We start from the raw sequence: 20,032 nt of genomic DNA on the forward strand, positions 1-20,032 counted from the left end.
GATAAAATTTGTAGTTCGCTTGATAAATAGCACCTAGCGTAAAGCTGAAATACTAAACACCTTTTTCCAAAGCTGTTTCACAGAGGAAGACCGCACTGCAGTTCCTTCTCTAAATCCTCGCACAAACGATAAAATGGCTGACATCGAAATAAGTGTCCAAGGAATAGAAAAGCAACTGGAATCGCTCAACAGAGGAAAGTCCACTGGACCTGACGGGATACCAATTCGATTCTACACAGAATACGCGAAAGAACTTGCCCCCTTCTAACAGCCGTGTACCGCAAGACTCTAGAGGAACGGAAGGTTCCAAATGATTGGAAAAGAGCACAGGTAGTCCCAGTCTTCAAGAAGGGTCGTCGAGCAGATGCGCAAAACTATAGACCTATATCTCTGACGTCGATCTGTTGTAGAATTTTAGAACATGTTTTTTGCTCGAGTATCATGTCCTTTTTGGAAACCCAGAATCTACTATGTAGGAATCAACATGGATTCCGGAAACAGCGATCGTGTGAGACCCAACTCGCTTTATTTGTTCATGAGACCCAGAAAATATTAGATACAGGCTCCCAGGTAGATGCTATTTTTCTTGACTTTCGGAAGGCGTTCGATACAGTTCCGCAATGTCGCCTCATAAACAAAGTAAGAGCCTACGGAATATCAGGCCAGCTGTGTGGCTGGATTGAAGAGTTTTTAGCAAACAGAACACAGCATGTTGTTCTCAATGGAGAGACATCTACAGACGTTAAAGTAACCTCTGGCGTGCCACAGGGGAGTGTTATGGGACCATTGCTTTTCACAATATATATAAATGACCTAGTAGATAGTGTCGGAAGTTCCATGCGGCTTTTCGCGGATGATGCTGTAGTATACAGAGAAGTTGCAGCATTAGAAAATTGTAGCGAAATGTAGGAAGATCTGCAGCGGATAGGCACTTGGTGCAGGGAGTGGCAACTGACCCTTAACATAGACAAATGTAATGTATTGCGAATACATAGAAAGAAGGATCCTTTTTTGTATGATTATGTGATAGCGGAACAAACACTGGTAGCAGTTACTTCTGTAAAATATCTGGGAGTATGCGTGCGGAACGATTTGAAGTGGAATCATCATATAAAAGTAATTGTTGGTAAGGCGGGTGCCAGGTTGAGATTCATTCGGAGAGTCCTTAGAAAATGTAGTCCATCAACAAAGGAGGTGGCTTACAAAACACTCGTTCGACCTATACTTGAGTATTGCTCATCAGTGTGGGATCCGTACCAGATCGGGTTGACGGAGGAGATAGAGAAGATCCAAAGGAGAGCGGCGCGTTTCGTCACAGGGTTATTTGGTAGCACCGACAGCGTTACGGAGATGTTTAGCAAACTCAAGTGGCAGAATCTGCAAGAGAGGCGCTCTGCATCGCGGTGTAACTTGCTCGCCAGGTTTCGTGAGGGTGCGTTTCTGGATGAGGTATCGAATGTATTGCTTCCCCCTACTTATACCTCCCGAGGAGATCACGAATGTAAAATTAGAGAAATTAGAACGCGCACGGAGGCTTTCAGACAGTCGTTCTTCCCGCGAACCATACGCGACTGGAACAGGAAAGGGAGGTAATGACAGTGGCACGTAAAGTGCCCTCCGCCACACACCGTTGGGTGGCTTGCGGAGTACAAATGTAGATGTAGATGTAGATGTGGAAAAATGTAAATTAATGCGGATGAGTAGAAAGATACAGTACTACTAGTGTCCTGCTTGACACAGTCACGTCGTAAGGTTGCAAAGCGGTATGAGGTGGAACGGGCATATGAGGACAGTGTTAGGGAAGGCAAATGGTCGACTTCGGTTCATTGGGAGAATTTTAGATTCAAAATGGCTCTGGGACATAACATCTTAGGTCATCAGTCCCCTAGAACTTAGAACTACTTAAACCTAACTAACCTAAGGACATCACACACATCCATGCCCGAGGCAGGATTCGAACCTGCGACAGTAGCAGTCCCGCGGTTCCGGACTGCAGCGCCTAGAACCGCACGGCCACCACGGCCGGCTGGAGAATTTTAGGAAAAGGTGGTTCAGCTGTAAAAGAGAATGTATATTGCACGCTGCTGCGACCTGTTCTTAAGTACTGCTCGAGTGTTTGAGATCCGTACCACACCAGACAGAAGAAAGACATCGAAGCATTTCAGAAGCGGCCCACTAGGTTTGTTACCGGTAGGTTCGAACAACACGTGTTACGGAGATGCTTCGGGAACTCAAATGGAAGTTCCTGGAGGGAAGACGACGTATTTTCGGTGAATACTATTGAGAAAATTTAGAGAACCGGAGTTTGAAGCTGACTGCCGAACGGTTCTACTGCCGCCAACATACATTGCACGTAAGGACCACGAAGGTAAGACACGAGAAATAAGTGCTCATACAGAGGCGTACAGACAGTCGTTTTTCGCTCGCTCTATTTGCTACGGGAACGGGCAAGGAAATGACAAGTAGTGGTACAGCGTAACCTCTGCCACGCACCGTACTGTGACTTGCGGAGTATCTGTGTGGATATAGATGTAGGCCACTTTGATAATTGCCCCAAATAGTGGGAGACATTTCCTGCCTTTCTCCACACCTAAGATTCCTTTCGCTTCAACACACAGAAAATATACGAGAGAAGGAGATTACTTAACTTCGTCACATGACTTTTACTGGTTGGCACTCGAAGTCCTAGCCAACAATGGTCAGCGCGGCCATGCTCTGACAACAAATAGCCAGTTCCAGAACAGCCAGGAGGAGAACACTTGGCTATTGGATGTTGTAAAGAGTTTGGTCTAGGCCGGTTTGGAGCAATGACTTCGCTTTAGATTTTCGGAGAGTTAAGATTTTAGGCTAGGACAGGAGAGACCGCTGATGAGTCTTGCAGCCACTAGTAGGATGTCCATACTTAGTGCACTAAGTACAAAGAGAGGGCGACATTACAGTCTGCAGTCGCTGGTCCTGCAGGCTTTGTAATCCAGGCTCCGTGCCCTTGGTAAGATAAACCATCGTCGCACCTGCCGATGTTGTTCAGACACAAATTTAATTCGCTCCCTTCAAAAACCGAGCACGCAGTCACGAATACAGATTGTTGCTGTCAATGCATATTTTGGCAGCACAACTTAAGCAGTCACTGGCTGTACAGGCGAAATATTAATGTAACTGTGTTTCTTCCTCCCCACCCACCCATGCCAAGGTTATGCTTGAGACTTACAACCTATTGTTCGTTTGTAATTATTCTTTATGAATATCAATGGATTATTCTCATGTACAAAGATAATGAATCTAATTGTTATACTGACGATTTGTTTCCATTCAAAGCTAGAGGTTCCCTCCTCCCATTAATATACACTACTGGCCATTAAAATTGATACACCACGAAGATGACGCGCTACAGACGCGAAATTTAACCGACAGGAAGAAGATGCTGTGATATGCAAATGATTAGCTTTTCACAGCATTCACACATGGTTGGCGCCGGTGGCGACACCTACAACGTGCTGACACGAGGAAAGTTTCCAACCGATTCCTGATACACAAACAGCAGTTGACCGGCGTTGCCAGGTGAAAGGTTGTTGCGATGCCTCGTGTAAGGAGGAGAAATGCGTACCATCACGTTTCCGACTTTGATAAAGGTCGAATTGTAGCCTATCGCGATTGCGGTTTATCTATAGCGACATTTGTGCTCGCGTTGGTCGAGATGCAATGATTGTTAGCAGAATATGGAATCGGTGGGTTCAGGAGGGTAATACGGAACGCCGTGCTGGATCCCAACGGCCTCGTATCACTAGCAGTCGAGATGACAGGCATCTTATCCGCACGCCTGTAACGGATCGTGCAGCCACGTCTCGATCCCTGAGTCAACAGATGGGGACCTTTGCAAGACAACAACCATCTGCACGAACAGTTCGACGACGTTTGCAGCCGCATGGACTATCAGCTCGGAGACCATGGCTGCGGTTACCCTTGACGCCGCATCACAGACAGGAGCGCCTGTGATGGTGTACTCAACGACGAACCTGGATGCACGAATGGCAAAACGTCATTTTTTCGGATGAATCCAGGTTCTGTTTACAGCATCATGATGGTCGCATCTGTGTTTGACGACATCGCGGTGAACGCACATTGGAAGCGTGTATTGGTCATTGCCATACTGGCGTATCACCCGGCGTGATGGTATGGGGTGCCATTGGTTTCACGTCTCTGTCACCTCTTGTTCACATTGACGGCACTTCGAACAGTGGATGTTACATTTCAGATGTGTTACGACCCGTGGCTCTACCCTTCATTCGATCCCTGCGAAACCCTACATTTCAGGAGGATAATGCACGACCGCATGTTGCAGGTCCTGTACGGGCCTTTCTGGATAGAGAAGATGCTCGACTGTTGCCTTGGCCACCACATTCTCCAGATCTCTCACCAACTGAAAACGTCTGATCGATGGTGGCCGAACAACTGGCTCGTCACAATACGCCAGTCACTACTCTTGATGAACTGTGGTATCGTGTTGAAGCTGCATGGGCAGCTGTACCTGTACACGCCATCCAAGCTCTGTTTGACTCAATGCCCAGGCGTATCAAGGCCGTTATTGCGGCCAGAGGTGGTTGTTCTGGGTACTGATTACTCAGGATGTGTGCACCCAAACTGCGTGAAAATGTAATCACTTGTCAGTTCTAGTATAATATATATTTCCAATGAATACCTGTTTATCATTTTCATTTCTTCTTGGTGTAGCGATTTTAATGGCCAGTAGTGTTTCTATGTGAGTAGTGTGGTAGCCGTTTGTTTTATGCTCAGCTGAGCTACCCCTATTAATATTCATTTAAATAATCCATTTCCATTGTGAGACAGTATCCTTATTTTCAATTAATTTGCATGATCATTTGGGATAGTTTCTATCGATCACAAGAAATTGGTGTTGAGCCTCCTAAGGGTACACACTCAAGTAGAACAAACAGCCCACTAGCAGATATGGGTTCACTCACATCAACAAAATATCTTCCCTTCTCTTCGACTAAATCTCCATTGGCCCAGATATATGTGATTCAAGCTTCGTGGCAGATCAACACTGTATGTCGGACTTCAGACTGGGACCTTCTCCTCTCGCAGGCAGTTTCTCCACCCAGTGTGCTATGGCAGCATGAGCCACAGCCGTGACTCCGCCAGTACCTCCCTGCCACACTGCAACCTTCGCAGCGTTTCCCCTGCGCATCTTGCAGGTTTGCGACCCTGGAAGTAAGGATACCACGAGGAAAACGGATTTTCCATAGTCTAGGGAACTGTTTCCGCATTGAAAATTCACTCAGGGTACATACCTGAACTTTGTACCAGTAAATCTACCGGAGACTGTCATCTGAGACTTAATTTTGGCAGCCAACTCAGAATGAAACTGGTAGCACCCGGTCCCACCATTTCTGATCACGGCTTACAGAAAATACTGGCCTCGGTCATGCGTGTTGAATGACATTTCCAGCAACTTGTGTCCGTATTAATTTTCGCTTGTGACTCAGTGGCTCACATGGAGGCAACAAAGTGTACAATTTCCTCCACGTCCCTAAATCGTTAGTAACATTTCCTAACACATTTTCTATTCACATTATCGGTTTAGTATTTTTTTAGCAATATCTGGCACATCCCAGTCAACAGTATTCACAATTTGTAACAAAACTCAGTGTCATGCGTTATTTTCCTTCGGTAAGGCACGAGTATTCGCACTCGCTGGTTTCGACTGGTGCCAAAAGGAAATATAATATAGGGTTACTAACTGAGTATGCAGTGTTGGCCAGGTATATTTTTATTTCAATCTTCTATTACTCCGTCACCTTTCAACCCCTCTCGTTGTCCTTCTATTCCTTCCACCCTTTCTGTCCGTCCCCGCCACCCTCTCTCTCTCCATTCACTTCCTCCATACTCTCTGACCATGTCCTCCTGCCCCTCCCTCTTTCATTTGCTCCTCCCTCTGTTAATCGTCTTCTTCCTTTTCTATCCATCTCATCTCTCTCTAACTCCATCTCCTCCTTCCCCTCTCAATGTCCATCACCTCATCCATTCTCTTCCGGTTTCTTTCCTCCTGTTCCCTCTCCCTCCTGTTCCCTCTCTCTGTACATTTCCTCTTTCTGTCTCCTTCTCATCCTCCCACCTCTCTCTGCTTATCTCTTCCTCCCCTGCCTCTGTGCATCCCCTTCTCTTACCTTTCTCTGTCCACTTCCTGCTTTCTCCCCACTCTCTGTCCATTTCTCCGTCTTCCTCCTTCTTCCATCTCTGCCTCCCGCTATCTGTATCCACCTTCTCCTCCCCCCCCCCCCGCTGTTTGTTCATTTTCCGTTTCTCTCCACGGTCACCGCAATAGGACGCTGGTGGTTCTTATACCAACCGTATTTCTTCCGAGATGGTCACTAATATTTGTGTTATTTTGGTTGCAATCATTTCAAGAGTTTAGTATGAGCTTTCTACTCGTGGCTTTGTCAGTGTACGCACATGTCAAATATATTTCACATATGTTGAACATATTTCACAAACATTTGTACACAAATTTCACCTGTACGTCTAGCGAGTTTTGCCCTGGATTGTCACTTTCGTGGAGCTCAATAATCATGATGTCGTATCTTCTAAAATGTGTGTCGTACAATGATATAATTTTCAAGGCACATCCAGTTGGATATATACCTACTGTCTGCGAAATGTGTTGTGAATAGAGCTAGTAGTAAAGAAGAAATAAATTAAAACGTCATTTACGATTTCGCAGTGTTTCAGGCATCTCAGTATTTGACGTCATATCTCTTGAACTATGTGTTATGCAATGATATAATTTTGCTGGTACATTCAGTGGTATAAGTGAAAACTGTCTGTAAAATATGCCACGAATAAAGTCAGTAATAAAGAAATAATAAATTAAAGCGGCAGTTTTACTGCATGAGTGCTAAAATATAGGAAGCAATACAGTTGTTTCCTTTCATCATTTTGTGGGGGTTCCAGTGGGCAAAGTTTCGTAAAGGTTTGAAATTATGTTTGAAGCTCTTAATTACTGGATGCCTGAAGTATGGATATTCTCATCTCGTGGGCTATACTGCTCTTTCACCCTCTCCCTTTTGATAGGTAGGTGGTTCTTATCCTCACAACGATGATTTCCAGACAGTAAAGAGAATGTATAACAAGGCTGGCTTAAAACGGTCCAATAATTTGAGAGAGGAGGAATATACATACATATATACGTACATACATGATACATGCATACATAGTGGTATATACGTTCATCCATTTTATATGTGTTGAGTCAAAAGGTGGATCCAATTTCATCATTTTTTTATCTCAGGCTATAGAAATTGAACTGGTTACACACTGTTGGAAAGAACAGCACCTGAATTCTCTATTACCCCCGCTAGAGCGCTGACACGCATAAAAGACCATTGGAGTCTTTTCGCTGAAAGACAATCATTTCGCCTCAGTTGTAAGATGGTAATCATGCAGCATAAGGTTCTCTGCGCTTTTGAGTTCGAAGAGAGGCGGTAGCTTCAGTGCATTTTGTCTACAGTATTGAACCCCAACACGGAAAAATGCAAACCGTTGGGTTAAGCAGTATCAAAAAAGTCGATATTTCTTCAGGAGACACGTGCTGACTTTTTACCTACCGCTTGGATGTTTGCCATGCAGCAGAAAGGGGGCTTACTGACCATTTATAACATGTATTTCTAAATTTTAAAATTCCCTGATTCCATCTGTATGCGCGGTATTCCAGTCCGATTTATATTTCATGAAATAAAAACTGATTAGTTAGTGCCCATCTTTCTCAATAGCCTAGTGTAGAACACGTCTAACGTGGCACAGTTACCCGTAAAAGGACTCTCACATAACAGTTCAGCAAGTTTACTTTTTTCTTTACTTCCTGAGTTATGTGTACGTAACTGTGTCTATATCCTTTTTTTCACTCTAAACCAAAATGTTGTTAAGTGTTTAGGCAGGATTCTGTTGTTTATAAAGAATACGATTTTGTCGTCCGCTGGGAGTTCGTTTTCTGATGCGACACTTGCGGCTTTAGATGCCTCCGGAAGCAGCCGATCTGTTTGAGAGCCGAAGCACGAAAGTGGTGCCGTACTGACCAGGGCACTGTGCCTTGTCGGCATCACGGATCTCGTGCAAATTTATGGCGTATGCAGGGCTTGAACAGAAATGTGACAGAAGTGGGGGCTCCAGGTGGCAAACAGTTTAGAGAAAGAAACGGCATTTTTGCCAAAGGTCCGGCGGGACGTGATTCTGTGACGTTAGTGTCGTTTTCAGGCAGCGATTGGCGTAGCGCAAAGACATCAGACTGGTAACACACCGCTCGTGGGATCGAGTCCACATGTTTTGAATTTTTTATATTTAGGTTTTACTTTACTTATACGGACAATATACAGAAATAATTCTCAATTTATTGTATTTGTCGACGGTTTGATAAGTGGAATGCGAAAGAAAATTCATGATTTCAAATAAGCAGCCAAGGGGAGATTGTAATGCCTACACGTCAACTTCGTATATTATATAGTTACATCATTTTGCAGATGATGATTTACACGTGTTGGAGTAGTATTGATCGTAAAAACTGGGGAAGCAGTAATTTTCTCGGCATCTTGCACAGGCCGTCAGTACCGCATATTTACAATTACACGGGTGTCTTACAGTTTCGATACAAAAACAAACTTGGTTTACGAACATAAGAGATTCTCTCTCACCGCACCGTTTGGCAGCAAACTACTGTAAGTAGGCTGTTTGTGTTTTCTTTATGTAAGTAGGCTGTTTATGTTTTCTTATCGGCAACGTTACGTAGCGCTCTATATGAAAATCACTGGCTGTGCTGTGTGCAGTCTGTGCCTAGTTTGCATTGTTGTCTACCATTGTAGTGTTGGGCAGCGGCAGCTGGATGTGAACAGCGCGTAGCGTTGCGCAGTTGGAGGTGAGCCGCCAGCAGTGGTGGATGTGGGAAATAAGATGGCGGATTTTTGAGTACAGAATGGATATTATGAACTGCTATGTATATTATGCTTTTTCAACACTATTAAGGTAAATACATTGTTTGTTCTCTATTAAAACCTTTTATTTGCTAACTATGGATATCAGTAGTTAGTGCCTTCTGTAGTTTGAATCTTTTATTTAGCTGGCAGTAGTGGCGCTCGCTGTATTGCAGTAGCTTGAGTAACGAAGATTTTTGTGAGATAAGTGATTTGTGAAAGGTACAGGTTAATGTTAGTCAGGGCCATTCCTTTGTAGGGATTTCTGAAAGTCAGATTGCGTTGCGCTAAAAAATATTGTGTGTCAGTTTAAGCACAGTCATTTATAATTTTTCAAAGGGGATGTTTCACTACGTGCACCGCATCGTTCCACCAAATATTGGGGAAAAGCTATCTGGTGACGTACAATGAAATGTATTTTGATGAATCTTCTCAAGATGTGATTTCTTCTTCTCTCTCGATGAGGTAAGTGCAGTTTTGAAGGTTTTTGGTCAAATTCTTTAGCTGACGATGAAAACAGATGTCGTAGGTTTCACTAGTGCTGTGCATTTGCGCAAATCACTTAAACACTGCACGATGATAACACTTCTTCACCTGAAGAAATGTTAGCGAGTAATTGTGGATTTGTTTGTCCTCTCCTTGAGTCAATTAACACAAAAAAATTACTCTGCTGCACATGTGGTTTTATTACATCAAGTACAATATATTACACATTATCTCTATTTTAATGTAAGTAACGTAAAAACTGAAAATGAAAAATACAGCTTTCGCATAGGGACTAGACCACACCACCTCAGGATTTCCGGTCTGCTCTATTTTACCGCCTACCACGCGGGGGGCCCGGGTTCGACTCCTGGTAGGAAACTAGGTGTTGTGTGTTCTTGATCATTGTCATCATCATTGACTCGCAAGTCGCCGATGTGGCGTCACCTAAAGAAGACTTGCAATACGGCAACCAGCTCCCCCACATGGGGCCTTCCGGCCAACAATGCCATACGATCATTCCATTTTATTTCTGCTGCGCCGGCAGCTGCCTGGAAACTACGATAATGTAAATGTCTCATGCTCCGCTCGACTCTTGACAAAACGTTTTTTTAATCTAAACGCTTAGCCGTCTAGAGTTCCGACTTTTCCTACTCTCATTTCTGGCCAAGCCCTGAATATACCAATGGTCTGAATGTAATCTGCCCGCGAGAATGGACAAGACATAGTCGCAGGTGCTCTCGAGAAGTCGTTCCCAGACATCAAGTAACCCATGAAAGATTGCAAGCCGGGATACGTGGAAGAGGTCTGAAGGTAATCTTTTAAGCCTACACAAGCCTGCTAAGAGTGCATGACACAAGGTACTCCATATGTGTTTCACAATTCAGTCTAATCTTAGAATTTTTTAAATGTATTAAATTCAATTTATTGTCGCTTTTATGCCGTGGAACGCCGTATGGAAATCGTAAACCTAAGAAGTAATTTGCGTGCACTCACCATCGGCTGGATCCCATTGGCCAGCAGCTCGTTGATGAGGCTGTTGTAGTAGTCGATGCCGGCCTGGTTGATGTTGTCCGTGTCCCCAGTCGGCAGGATTCGAGGCCAGCTCAGGGAGAAACGGTACACGTTGGCCTGAAAAAGCAGTGCTTAAGCTTAAGTAGTCGTCTTACATGTTTTCCGGTCAACAGTCACGAAGCGGTGATTTACACAAACCCGCAGTGAACTAATTTATACTGCCAGGTGGTTACAATCAAAGCGCAGTTGCTCACGGACGTCGAGTGTGGGCTGTGACTATCGTGTATGGCAGCGATACTTGGTAAGCATGCTAAATCGTTTATGCGGAATTAGTTCTAATTTTGGCCACCAGGTGCAAATTTGGCGCTGTACACCGAGTATCGCCAACTGCGAGGTCTGAGCAGAGGCCCGATGCGTTAAATGGTTTAAAGGAGATGAAATGAAATTCGACATTGGGAGAGCGTGGTGTGGCACCTGAAAGGAAATTGATGCTCTGGTGTGACCACTAGTGCCGGAATGAAGACGAAGAACGCAAGAGAAGAGAAGGCGGTGAAACGACGTCGGCCAATGGTGCGCTGACTAGGACCGTACCACGACGGGAGCGGCCTCTACAAGAGGAGAATATAGGCGCCGCTGCTGCCAGCTTCGGTCGCTCATTATTGGCTCAGTATCGGCAGAGTATAGGGACAGGCCTGGCAGAGAACGCTACGATAGCAGTTATTAGTAATCCACAAACTATGAGTCAAACTTGCATGAACATTGTATATGGAAAGGAGTCGGATTTATGTTGCATGTCGCCCATCGCTTGGGACACCATTGTTATTTCAAACTTAAGTATTGGCAACCTGCTTTATTGAAATAAAACTACAAATGCTATTTGCTTGAACTGTTTTGCCAGCCGGAGTGGCCGAGCGGTTAAAGGCGCTACAGTCTGGAACCGCACGACCGCTACAGTCGCAGGTTCGAATCCTGCGTCGGGCATGGATGTGTGTGATGTCCTTAGGTTAGTTAGGTTTAAGTAGTTCTAAGTTCTAGGGGACTTATGACCACAGCAGTTGAGTCCCATAGTGCTCAGAGCCATTTGAACCATTTGAACTGTTTTATAGCATTCTGAGAACGCAGCATCCCTTAGGCACCCTATACGCGACGACATGTGATTTCAGGCGTTCCCCAAGGTAGTGTTATAGGCCCTTTGCTGTTCCTTATCCATACAAAAGATTTGGGAGACAATCTGAGGAGCCGTCTTCGGTTGTTTGCAGATGAAGCTGTAGTTTATCGACTAATAAAGTCATCTGAAGATCAAAACTAAGTGAAAAACGATTTAGAAAAAATATCTGAATGGTGCAAAAACTGGGAGTTGACCATAAATAACGAAAAGTGTGAGGTCATCCACATGAGTGCTAAAAGGATTCCGTTAAACTTTGGTTACACGATAAATCAGTCCAATCTAAAAGCCGTAAATTCAACTAAATACCTAGGTATTACAACTACGAACAGCTTAAATTGGAAAGAACACATAGAAAATGTTGTAGAGAAGGCTAACCAAAGGCTGCGTTTCATTGGCAGGACACTTAGAAAATGTAACAGACCTATTAAGGAGACTGTCTACACTACGCTTGTCCGTCCTCTTTTAGAATACTGCTGCGCGGTGTGGGATCCTTACCATGTGGGACTGTCGGAGTACATCAAGAAAGTTCAAAGAAAGGCAGCACATTTTGTACTATCGTGAAATACGAGAGGGAGTGTCACAGAAATGATACAAGATTTGGGCTGGAAATCATTAAAAGAAAGGCGTTTTTCGTTGCGACGGAATCTTCTCACGAAATTCCAATCACCAACTTTCTCCTCCGAATGTGAAAATATTTTGTTGACACCGACCTACATAAGGAGGAACGATCACCACGATAAAATAAGGGAAATCAGAGCTCGTACGGAAAGATATAGGTGTTCATTCTTTCCGCGAGCTATACGAGATTGGAATAATAGAAAAATTTTGAAAGTGGTTCGATGAACCCTGTGGCAGGCACTTAAATGTGATTTGTAGAGTATCGATCTAGATGTAGATGTAGATGTAGAATGGGCAGGACCCCACAATTGATGTCCTATCCCGGCGGAAGTTACAGACGGGGCTGCTGTCGCTGTAGCTGACCACGCAGCATGTGTCCGGGGTGGTGTTAGTGCTCAGGCAGTGCCACGAGAACTGTCCATCCCACGGTAAATGCCACGGAAAGTTTTTGATCTCTTTTACACTGGTACCCGTACCAGATAAAGACGGTGCAGTAACTGAAACCTCGCAATCCGCAGCAACATTCTGAATTTGCTCTCCAGTTTATGGTACGGATCGAAGTTGACGACATACAGCCGAACAATATTCTATGCAATGACGAGGCACATTTCACACCAAAGGGTGCAGTGAATACACAAAACTGCTGGATCTGCGGTACTGCTGAACCACTTGTTGTGGACGAAGAGCCGTTGCACCCGTTGTACGTGACTGTGTAATGAGGATTTTCAAGCATCTTCATGCTCGATCTGTTCTCTGAAGAGAATACACCCAGAGGGTCTGTCAGGTGTACCGTGACGACTGCACTTTGCGAGACCCCCTTGAACAGCATATGATTCCTGATTTGGAAGAGCGCAACTGTGTGGAAACCGCTGTTTTCATGCAAGATGGGGCAACATCTCACGTCGTTCGCCAGTGAAAGATTTGCTTAATGCAACCTTCCACGAACATGTTATCTCCAAAGGTTTTCCAGATACGTAGCCCGGAACATCACCTGACCTGAATCCAAGCGACTTTTGCCTCTGGGTAGATCTAAAAGAACGCATTTACCAGGGATACGTCTGCTCTCTACCTGATATGAAGGCCAGTATAAAGGCACGCTTTGCTCAGATTCCTCCAGAACCGCGGCGAGCAACTGCTCATCATCTCGTTTTATTGATGCAGCATCTCATCGACGTCTCCGGTGCGCATATTGAACAAATTGTGTAAAGCAGTGTTTAATAATGAAATCAACATTATGCCCTTCTCACTTGTTTGGCCTTTTCTGCCCACGTCCCGCTGCTAATATAGTACATACGAAAACATTCCTATGCGTATTTCTTGCATTCACAGCGCCAGATTAGTACCTGGTGGCCCAAATTGGAACTATTTTTTTTCAGCGAAAATCAGTTCCTCATTGACGCATTACAGTCTCCACCAAGTTTCGCTACCATTTGGGACCTCTGTGAGTAGCTGCAGGTAATTATAACCACTTGGTATCTGATCAAACGTATCCAGACACCTATTAGCGGACATTAGTATCGGGTATGACCATCATTCACCCGTATGACGCCTTAAACTTTGCTGGGGACACTTTTACTGAGTTATATGAATGTCCGTGAGGAATGGCAGCCCATTCTTCGTCAGTTGCCGAAACCAGAGTAGCTGGTGATGCAGGACACTGGGGCCTGGAGAAATGTCAGATTTCTAACTCATCCCAAAGGTTTTCACTGCTTTCAGGTCGAGTCTCTATTCAAGCTAGTACGTTTCAGGAATGTTATTGTCCACAATCCATTGCCTCACAGATGCTGCTTTATGAAAGGGTGCATTGTCATCCTGATACAAGCCATCATAGTCACCGACCGTTACATCTACTGTAAGCTGCACACAATGGTGTAAATATGTTCCTATTCCTCCACATTTAGCGTTTTATTAAGCACGCCCTAACCACGAAAATCACCACCAAACTGTTACACGAATTCCTCCGTACTTTTCTGTGGGCACTACACATGATAGCGTGTAACGTTCTCCAGGGTTTCGTCAAACCTAACCCATTCCGTCGGATTTCCACATGGTATATCGTTTCCAGCCATTCACTGCCAGTGACGTGGTTCTTCACACCATCTGAAGCATCGCTTAGCATTCTCTGACGAAAAGTCTGGCTCAGGGGAAGCTGCTCGAGTATTTTAGCCCACTTTTAGAGAGGGACTGGAAGTTTAATTATGGATTCATACATTCTAAGACAAAAATGAAGCCGGCTGCGGTAGCCGGGCGGTTCTAGGCGCTTCAGTCCGGAACCGCGCGACTGCTACGGTCGCAGGTTCAAATCCTGCCTCGGGCATGGATGTGTGTGATGTCCTTAGGTTAGTTAGGTTTAAGTAGTTCTAAGTTCTAGGGCACTGATGACCTCAGATGTTAAGTCCCATAGTGCTTAGAGCCATTTGAACCATTTTGAACGAAAACGAAGCACCATGAAGGAATTATCGGAATGGGACGTAAATCGATAGAAGCGATATACATGTAGGGACAAAAAAGATTAAAATTCCAAAATAAATTGGATGATTAATTCAACAGAAAGAACTTCACAAATTGAGCGAGTCAATAAAGCGTTGGTCCACCGCCGGCCCTTATTCAAGCAGTAGGCATTGATTGACAGAGCTATTGGATGTCCCCCTGAGGGATATGTTGCCAAATTCTGTCAAATTGTTGCGTTAGATCAACAAAATCCCGAGCTGGGTGGAGGGTACTGCCCAAAACACTCCAAACGTTCTCAATTGGAGAGACATCCGGCGATCTTGTTGGCCAGTGTAGCGTCTGGCAAGAACGAAGACAAGCGGTAGAAACTCTCAGCGAGTGCCAGTGGGCATAGTCTTGCTGAGATGTAAGCAATGAAGGGCAACGAACCGGGCCGTAGAGTGCCGTCGACGTGCCAGAGTGCTGTAAGGGCGCCGCGAATGAAAACCAAAGGGGATCTGCTGTGGAATGAAATGGCACGCCAGACCACCACTTCTGGTTGTTGGGCCGTATGGTGGGCGACACTCGGGTTGGTACCCCACTGCTGTTCTGAGAGTCTCCAGTCGCTTGTCACCGGGGCCTGATTCGAATCGGGATTCATCACTGAAGACAACTCTAATCCAGCCAATGAGACTCCTGCCCGAAGACATACGAAATTATGAAACGTCCCCTTACAATTATTATACGTGACTGTGCTTAAACTGACACACAATATTTTTAGCGCAACGCAATCTGACTTTCAATAGTCCCTACAAAAGAATGGCTCTGTCTAACATTAACCTATACCTTTCACAAATCACTTACCTCACAAAAATCTTCGTTACTCGAACTACTACAATACAGCGAGCGCCACTACTGCCAGCTAAATAAAATATTCAAACTACTACTAACTACTGATAGGCATAGTTAGTCAATGAAAGATTTTGATAGAAAACAAACAATGTACACTCCTGGAAATGGAAAAAAGAACACATTGACACCGGTGTGTCAGACCCACCATACTTGCTCCGGACACTGCGAGAGGGCTGTACAAGCAATGATCACACGCACGGCACAGCGGACACACCAGGAACCGCGGTGTTGGCCGTCGAATGGCGCTAGCTGCGCAGCATTTGTGCACCGCCGCCGTCAGTGTCAGCCAGTTTGCCGTGGCATACGGAGCTCCATCGCAGTCTTTAACACTGGTAGCATGCCGCGACAGCGTGGACGTGAACCGTATGTGCAGTTGACGGACTTTGAGCGAGGGCGTATAGTGGGCATGCGGGAGGCCGGGTGGACGTACCGCCGAATTGCTCAACACGTGGGGCGTGAGGTCTCCACAGTACATCGATGTTGTCGCCAGTGGTCGGCGGAAGGTGCACGTGCCCGTCGACCTGGGACTGGACCACAGCGACGCACGGATGCACGCCAAGACCGTAGGATCCTACGCAGTGCCGTAGGGGACCGCACCGCCACTTCCCAGCAAATTAGGGACACTGTTGCTCCTGGGGTATCGGCGAGGACCATTCGCAACCGTCTCCATGAAGCTGGGCTACGGTCCCGCACACCGTTAGGCCGTCTTCCGCGCACGCCCCAACATCGTGCAGCCCGCCTCCAGTGGTGTCGCGACAGGCGTGAATGGAGGGACGAATGGAGACGTGTCGTCTTCAGCGATGAGAGTCGCTTCTGCCTTGGTGCCAATGATGGTCGTATGCGTGTTTGGCGCCGTGCAGGTGAGCGCCACAATCAGGACTGCATACGACCGAGGCACACAGGGCCAACACCCGGCATCATGGTGTGGGGAGCGATCTCCTACACTGGCCGTACACCACTGGTGATCGTCGAGGGGACACTGAATAGTGCACGGTACATCCAAACCGTCATCGAACCCATCGTTCTACCATTCCTAGACCGGCAAGGGAACTTGCTGTTCCAACAGGACAATGCACGTCCGCATGTATCCCGTGCCACCCAACGTGCTCTAGAAGGTGTAAGTCAACTACCCTGGCCAGCAAGATCTCCGGATCTGTCCCCCATTCAGCATGTTTGGGACTGGATGAAGCGTCGTCTCACGCGGTCTGCACGTCCAGCACGAACGCTGGTCCAACTGAGGCGCCAGGTGGAAATGGCATGGCAAGCCGTTCCACAGGACTACATCCAGCATCTCTACGATCGTCTCCATGGGAGAATAGCAGCCTGCATTGCTGCGAAAGGTGGATATACACTGTACTAGTGCCGACATTGTGCATGCTCTGTTGCCTGTGTCTATGTGCCTGTGGTTCTGTCAGTGTGATCATGTGATGTATCTGACCCCAGGAATGTGTCAATAAAGTTTCCCCTTCCTGGGAGAATGAATTCACGGTGTTCTTATTTCAATTTCCAGGAGTGTATTTACCTTAATAGCGTTGAAAAATCATAATATACATAGCAGTTCATGACATCCAGTCTTACAAATTTCAAAACTTCGCCATTTCTCTCCCCACATCCACCACTGCTGGCGGCTCACCTCCAACTACGCAACGCTACGCGCTGTTAACATCCAGCTGCCCAACACTACAATGGCAGACAACACTGCAAACTAGCCACAGACTGCACTCATCACAGCCAGTGATTTTCATACAGAGCGCTACGTGGCGGTGGCGTTACCAATATAAGAACCTAAACAGCCTACGTACAAAATTGATGATTCAATGGCATACGTCGGAGGAAAATGTTTTGAATACATATTACAAACAGTATGGCTTTTTTGTATGTACTTGTAAACACAACAGTCTACCGTTCCCGATCAGCCGTGACGTTGACGCGTAGGATTTTCTAGGCATGGTACTGGTCATTGATGCAGTAAGTTTGAGAAGGATATCCGCTGACTGTAAGGAGATATCTTGCTTTCACTAGTTCAGCAGTAACAACAGAAAGTCCTGAAGAGTTGGTATAGAATCATCATAATCTGGCACTCACATTGAGTCCGACGAGCAGCTGCACGTCCTCCTTGTACTTGTGGTACGAGTCGGCCGCCACGTCGCCGTTCTGACCATCTGCTGTCAGGTTGGGCTGTGCGTGCAGCGTGTGGTCCCAGATGCTCTCCCCCTTGCCTGGAACACACATGTGTACGAGCTGTGTTAAAAAAGTAAAGGAAATTTTCTAAAATGACATATTATATTAGTCCGATTCGTGCGATTTATTCGTAGTTGTGTTGGTGTGCTTACGGTCGTACCAAGGGGATGTGCACCCCTGGTAGCTGGGTGGTCAGCGAGACGGAATGTCATACCTAACAGCCCGGGATCGATTCCCGGCTGGGTCGGAGATTTTCTCCGTTCAGGGACTGGGCGTTGTGTTGTCCTTATCATCATCATTTCATCCCCTCCGACACCCAAGTCGCCGAAGTGGCGTCAACTCGAATGATTTGCACCCGGCGAACGGTCTACCCAACGGGCATAAAGGGGATGACGAGATGGATCCCTCGCAAGGGCACAGACACAGAGGAGGTCGAAAGAAGAACAACCAAGGAAAGCGGTTTCAGGATCAACCGGGAGAGGTCCGTGAATCTTCCTAACCCTTGTGCTCCAGTCTCCTGTCCTTGAAAAGAATCCTTTCGCTCGGTCTGTATATGTACATGGTGATTATCATTAAAGTTAAACTTTCAAACCGATGTAGAAATAACTCCATCGGTCAAAATGACATCAAATTGCAAAGGAATACTATCGGAGAAGGGGGAAAACGTATGGCAGAAGAAAAATAAATAGCTACAAAACAAAGCAATAGGTGACACTGTAAGCATCGTAATTTAATAGTAGTCGATTACAAATGACAAATGAATCATGCAACAATGCCTAAGGTTTACGTTTGACGGTAAACAACCTGTACTACTCAGTGTGCATGGGTGGACAGGTGTGATAGTGTTAGTAATGTTGTAAGTAGGCTGTTTATGTTTTCTTATTGGCAACGTTACGTAGCGCTCTGTATGAAAATTACTGCCTGTGCTGTGTGCAGTCTGTGGTTAGTTTGCATTGTTGTCTGCCATTGTAGTGTAGGGCAGCTGGATGTGAACAGCGCGTAGCGTTGCGCAGTTGGAGGTGAGCCGCCAGCAGTGGTGGATGTGAGGAGAGAGATGGCGGAGTTTTGAAATTTGCGATACTGGATATCATGAACTGCTATATACATTATGACTTTTGAACACTACTGAGGTAAATACATTGTTTGTTCTCTATTAAAGTCTTTCATTTGCTAACTATGCCTATCAGTAGTTAGTGCCTTCCGTAGTTTGAATCTTTTATTTAGCTGGCGGTAGTGGCGCTCGCTGTATTGCAGTAGTTCGAGTAACGAAGGTTTTTGGTGAGGTAAGTGATTTGTGAAACGTATAGGTTCATGTTAGTCAGGGCCATTCTTTTGTAGGGATTTTTGAAAGTCAGATTGCGTTGCGCTAAAAATATTGTGTGTCACTTTAGTGAATGTTTGAGTACGATCAGTTTTGCTGAGCTGTTTGAAAAGCAAATAGTGTAAGAGGTTTATCAGCACAGTAATTCAGAAATTGTTCTAAGGGGACGTTTCATATGTCGACCCTTAGCCGAGGATACCTCACTGGAATCTTCTGATTTTTTTCTTGTAGTTTGTGCAATTAGTGCAGCCTTTGTTTATTGCTAGCGCGTGTAATTGTAGAGAGAATCTCCTTTGTAGTTGTAGTTTTTCATTGTTGTACAGTAAAACAGTTGTGGCATGCATGTAGATTTGCACCAAGTATTTCGCAGCTGCGCTTGCAATTAACTAGATATTATTTTCAGTGCTATGTTAATGTGTTCCCTTATTTTTGCTCTTCAAATTGAGTTTTTCTGTGTTGTCGTGTGAAATATTGTGACAATAATGGCATGTGAAAAACGTAATACTAGGCTGCAAAGTAAACTGAGAAATGACAGTGAAGACGAAAGCAGTGTGTTAGCACCACCATGTAATGAATTAACTAATGTTCAAAGTAGTAATTTGGTAATTGTGCATAGGGAAATGGATCGGGCTGCAAATAATGGCGTAGACAGTGAAACAATTAGTGAACAGGGAAGCATTATCGATCGATCGGTCGGCAATAGCTCGCCTCAGGAATCCGAAATGACAGGACACAATCTCGCAAATACTGTAGATTCAGGTTTTGGGTCCTCACCGTTTTCTCAAATAAATCAAGACATATTTTCTGCTTTTCAAAATGTTGTGTTATCCCACTATGTGTTTGTGTACCCTTGTGTATTTATGTTTTTCCTGTATTTAAATGTTTGTCTGATAAGACTTATGTTGTAGAATTTTTCTAATACTTAGC

At 45.3% G+C, this 20,032-nt stretch overlaps 1 protein-coding gene across 1 annotated transcript in view; it reads right to left on the reverse strand.

The window, feature by feature from the left end:
- LOC126095711 (myrosinase 1-like) overlaps positions 1 to 20,032 on the reverse strand; it is an 84,902-nt gene that overhangs the window by 51,708 nt on the left and 13,162 nt on the right. Inside the window, exons 2-3 of the mRNA XM_049910461.1 lie at positions 17,689 to 17,822; positions 10,458 to 10,592 (exon numbers count right to left, since the gene is read on the reverse strand). Of these exons, the coding sequence (XP_049766418.1) occupies positions 10,458 to 10,592; positions 17,689 to 17,822 (269 nt within the window). The remainder of the gene's footprint in view (positions 1 to 10,457; positions 10,593 to 17,688; positions 17,823 to 20,032) is intronic.

This window comes from Schistocerca cancellata, chromosome 8 (genome assembly GCF_023864275.1).
Source record: "Schistocerca cancellata isolate TAMUIC-IGC-003103 chromosome 8, iqSchCanc2.1, whole genome shotgun sequence".
Lineage (NCBI taxonomy): Eukaryota > Metazoa > Arthropoda > Insecta > Orthoptera > Acrididae > Schistocerca > Schistocerca cancellata.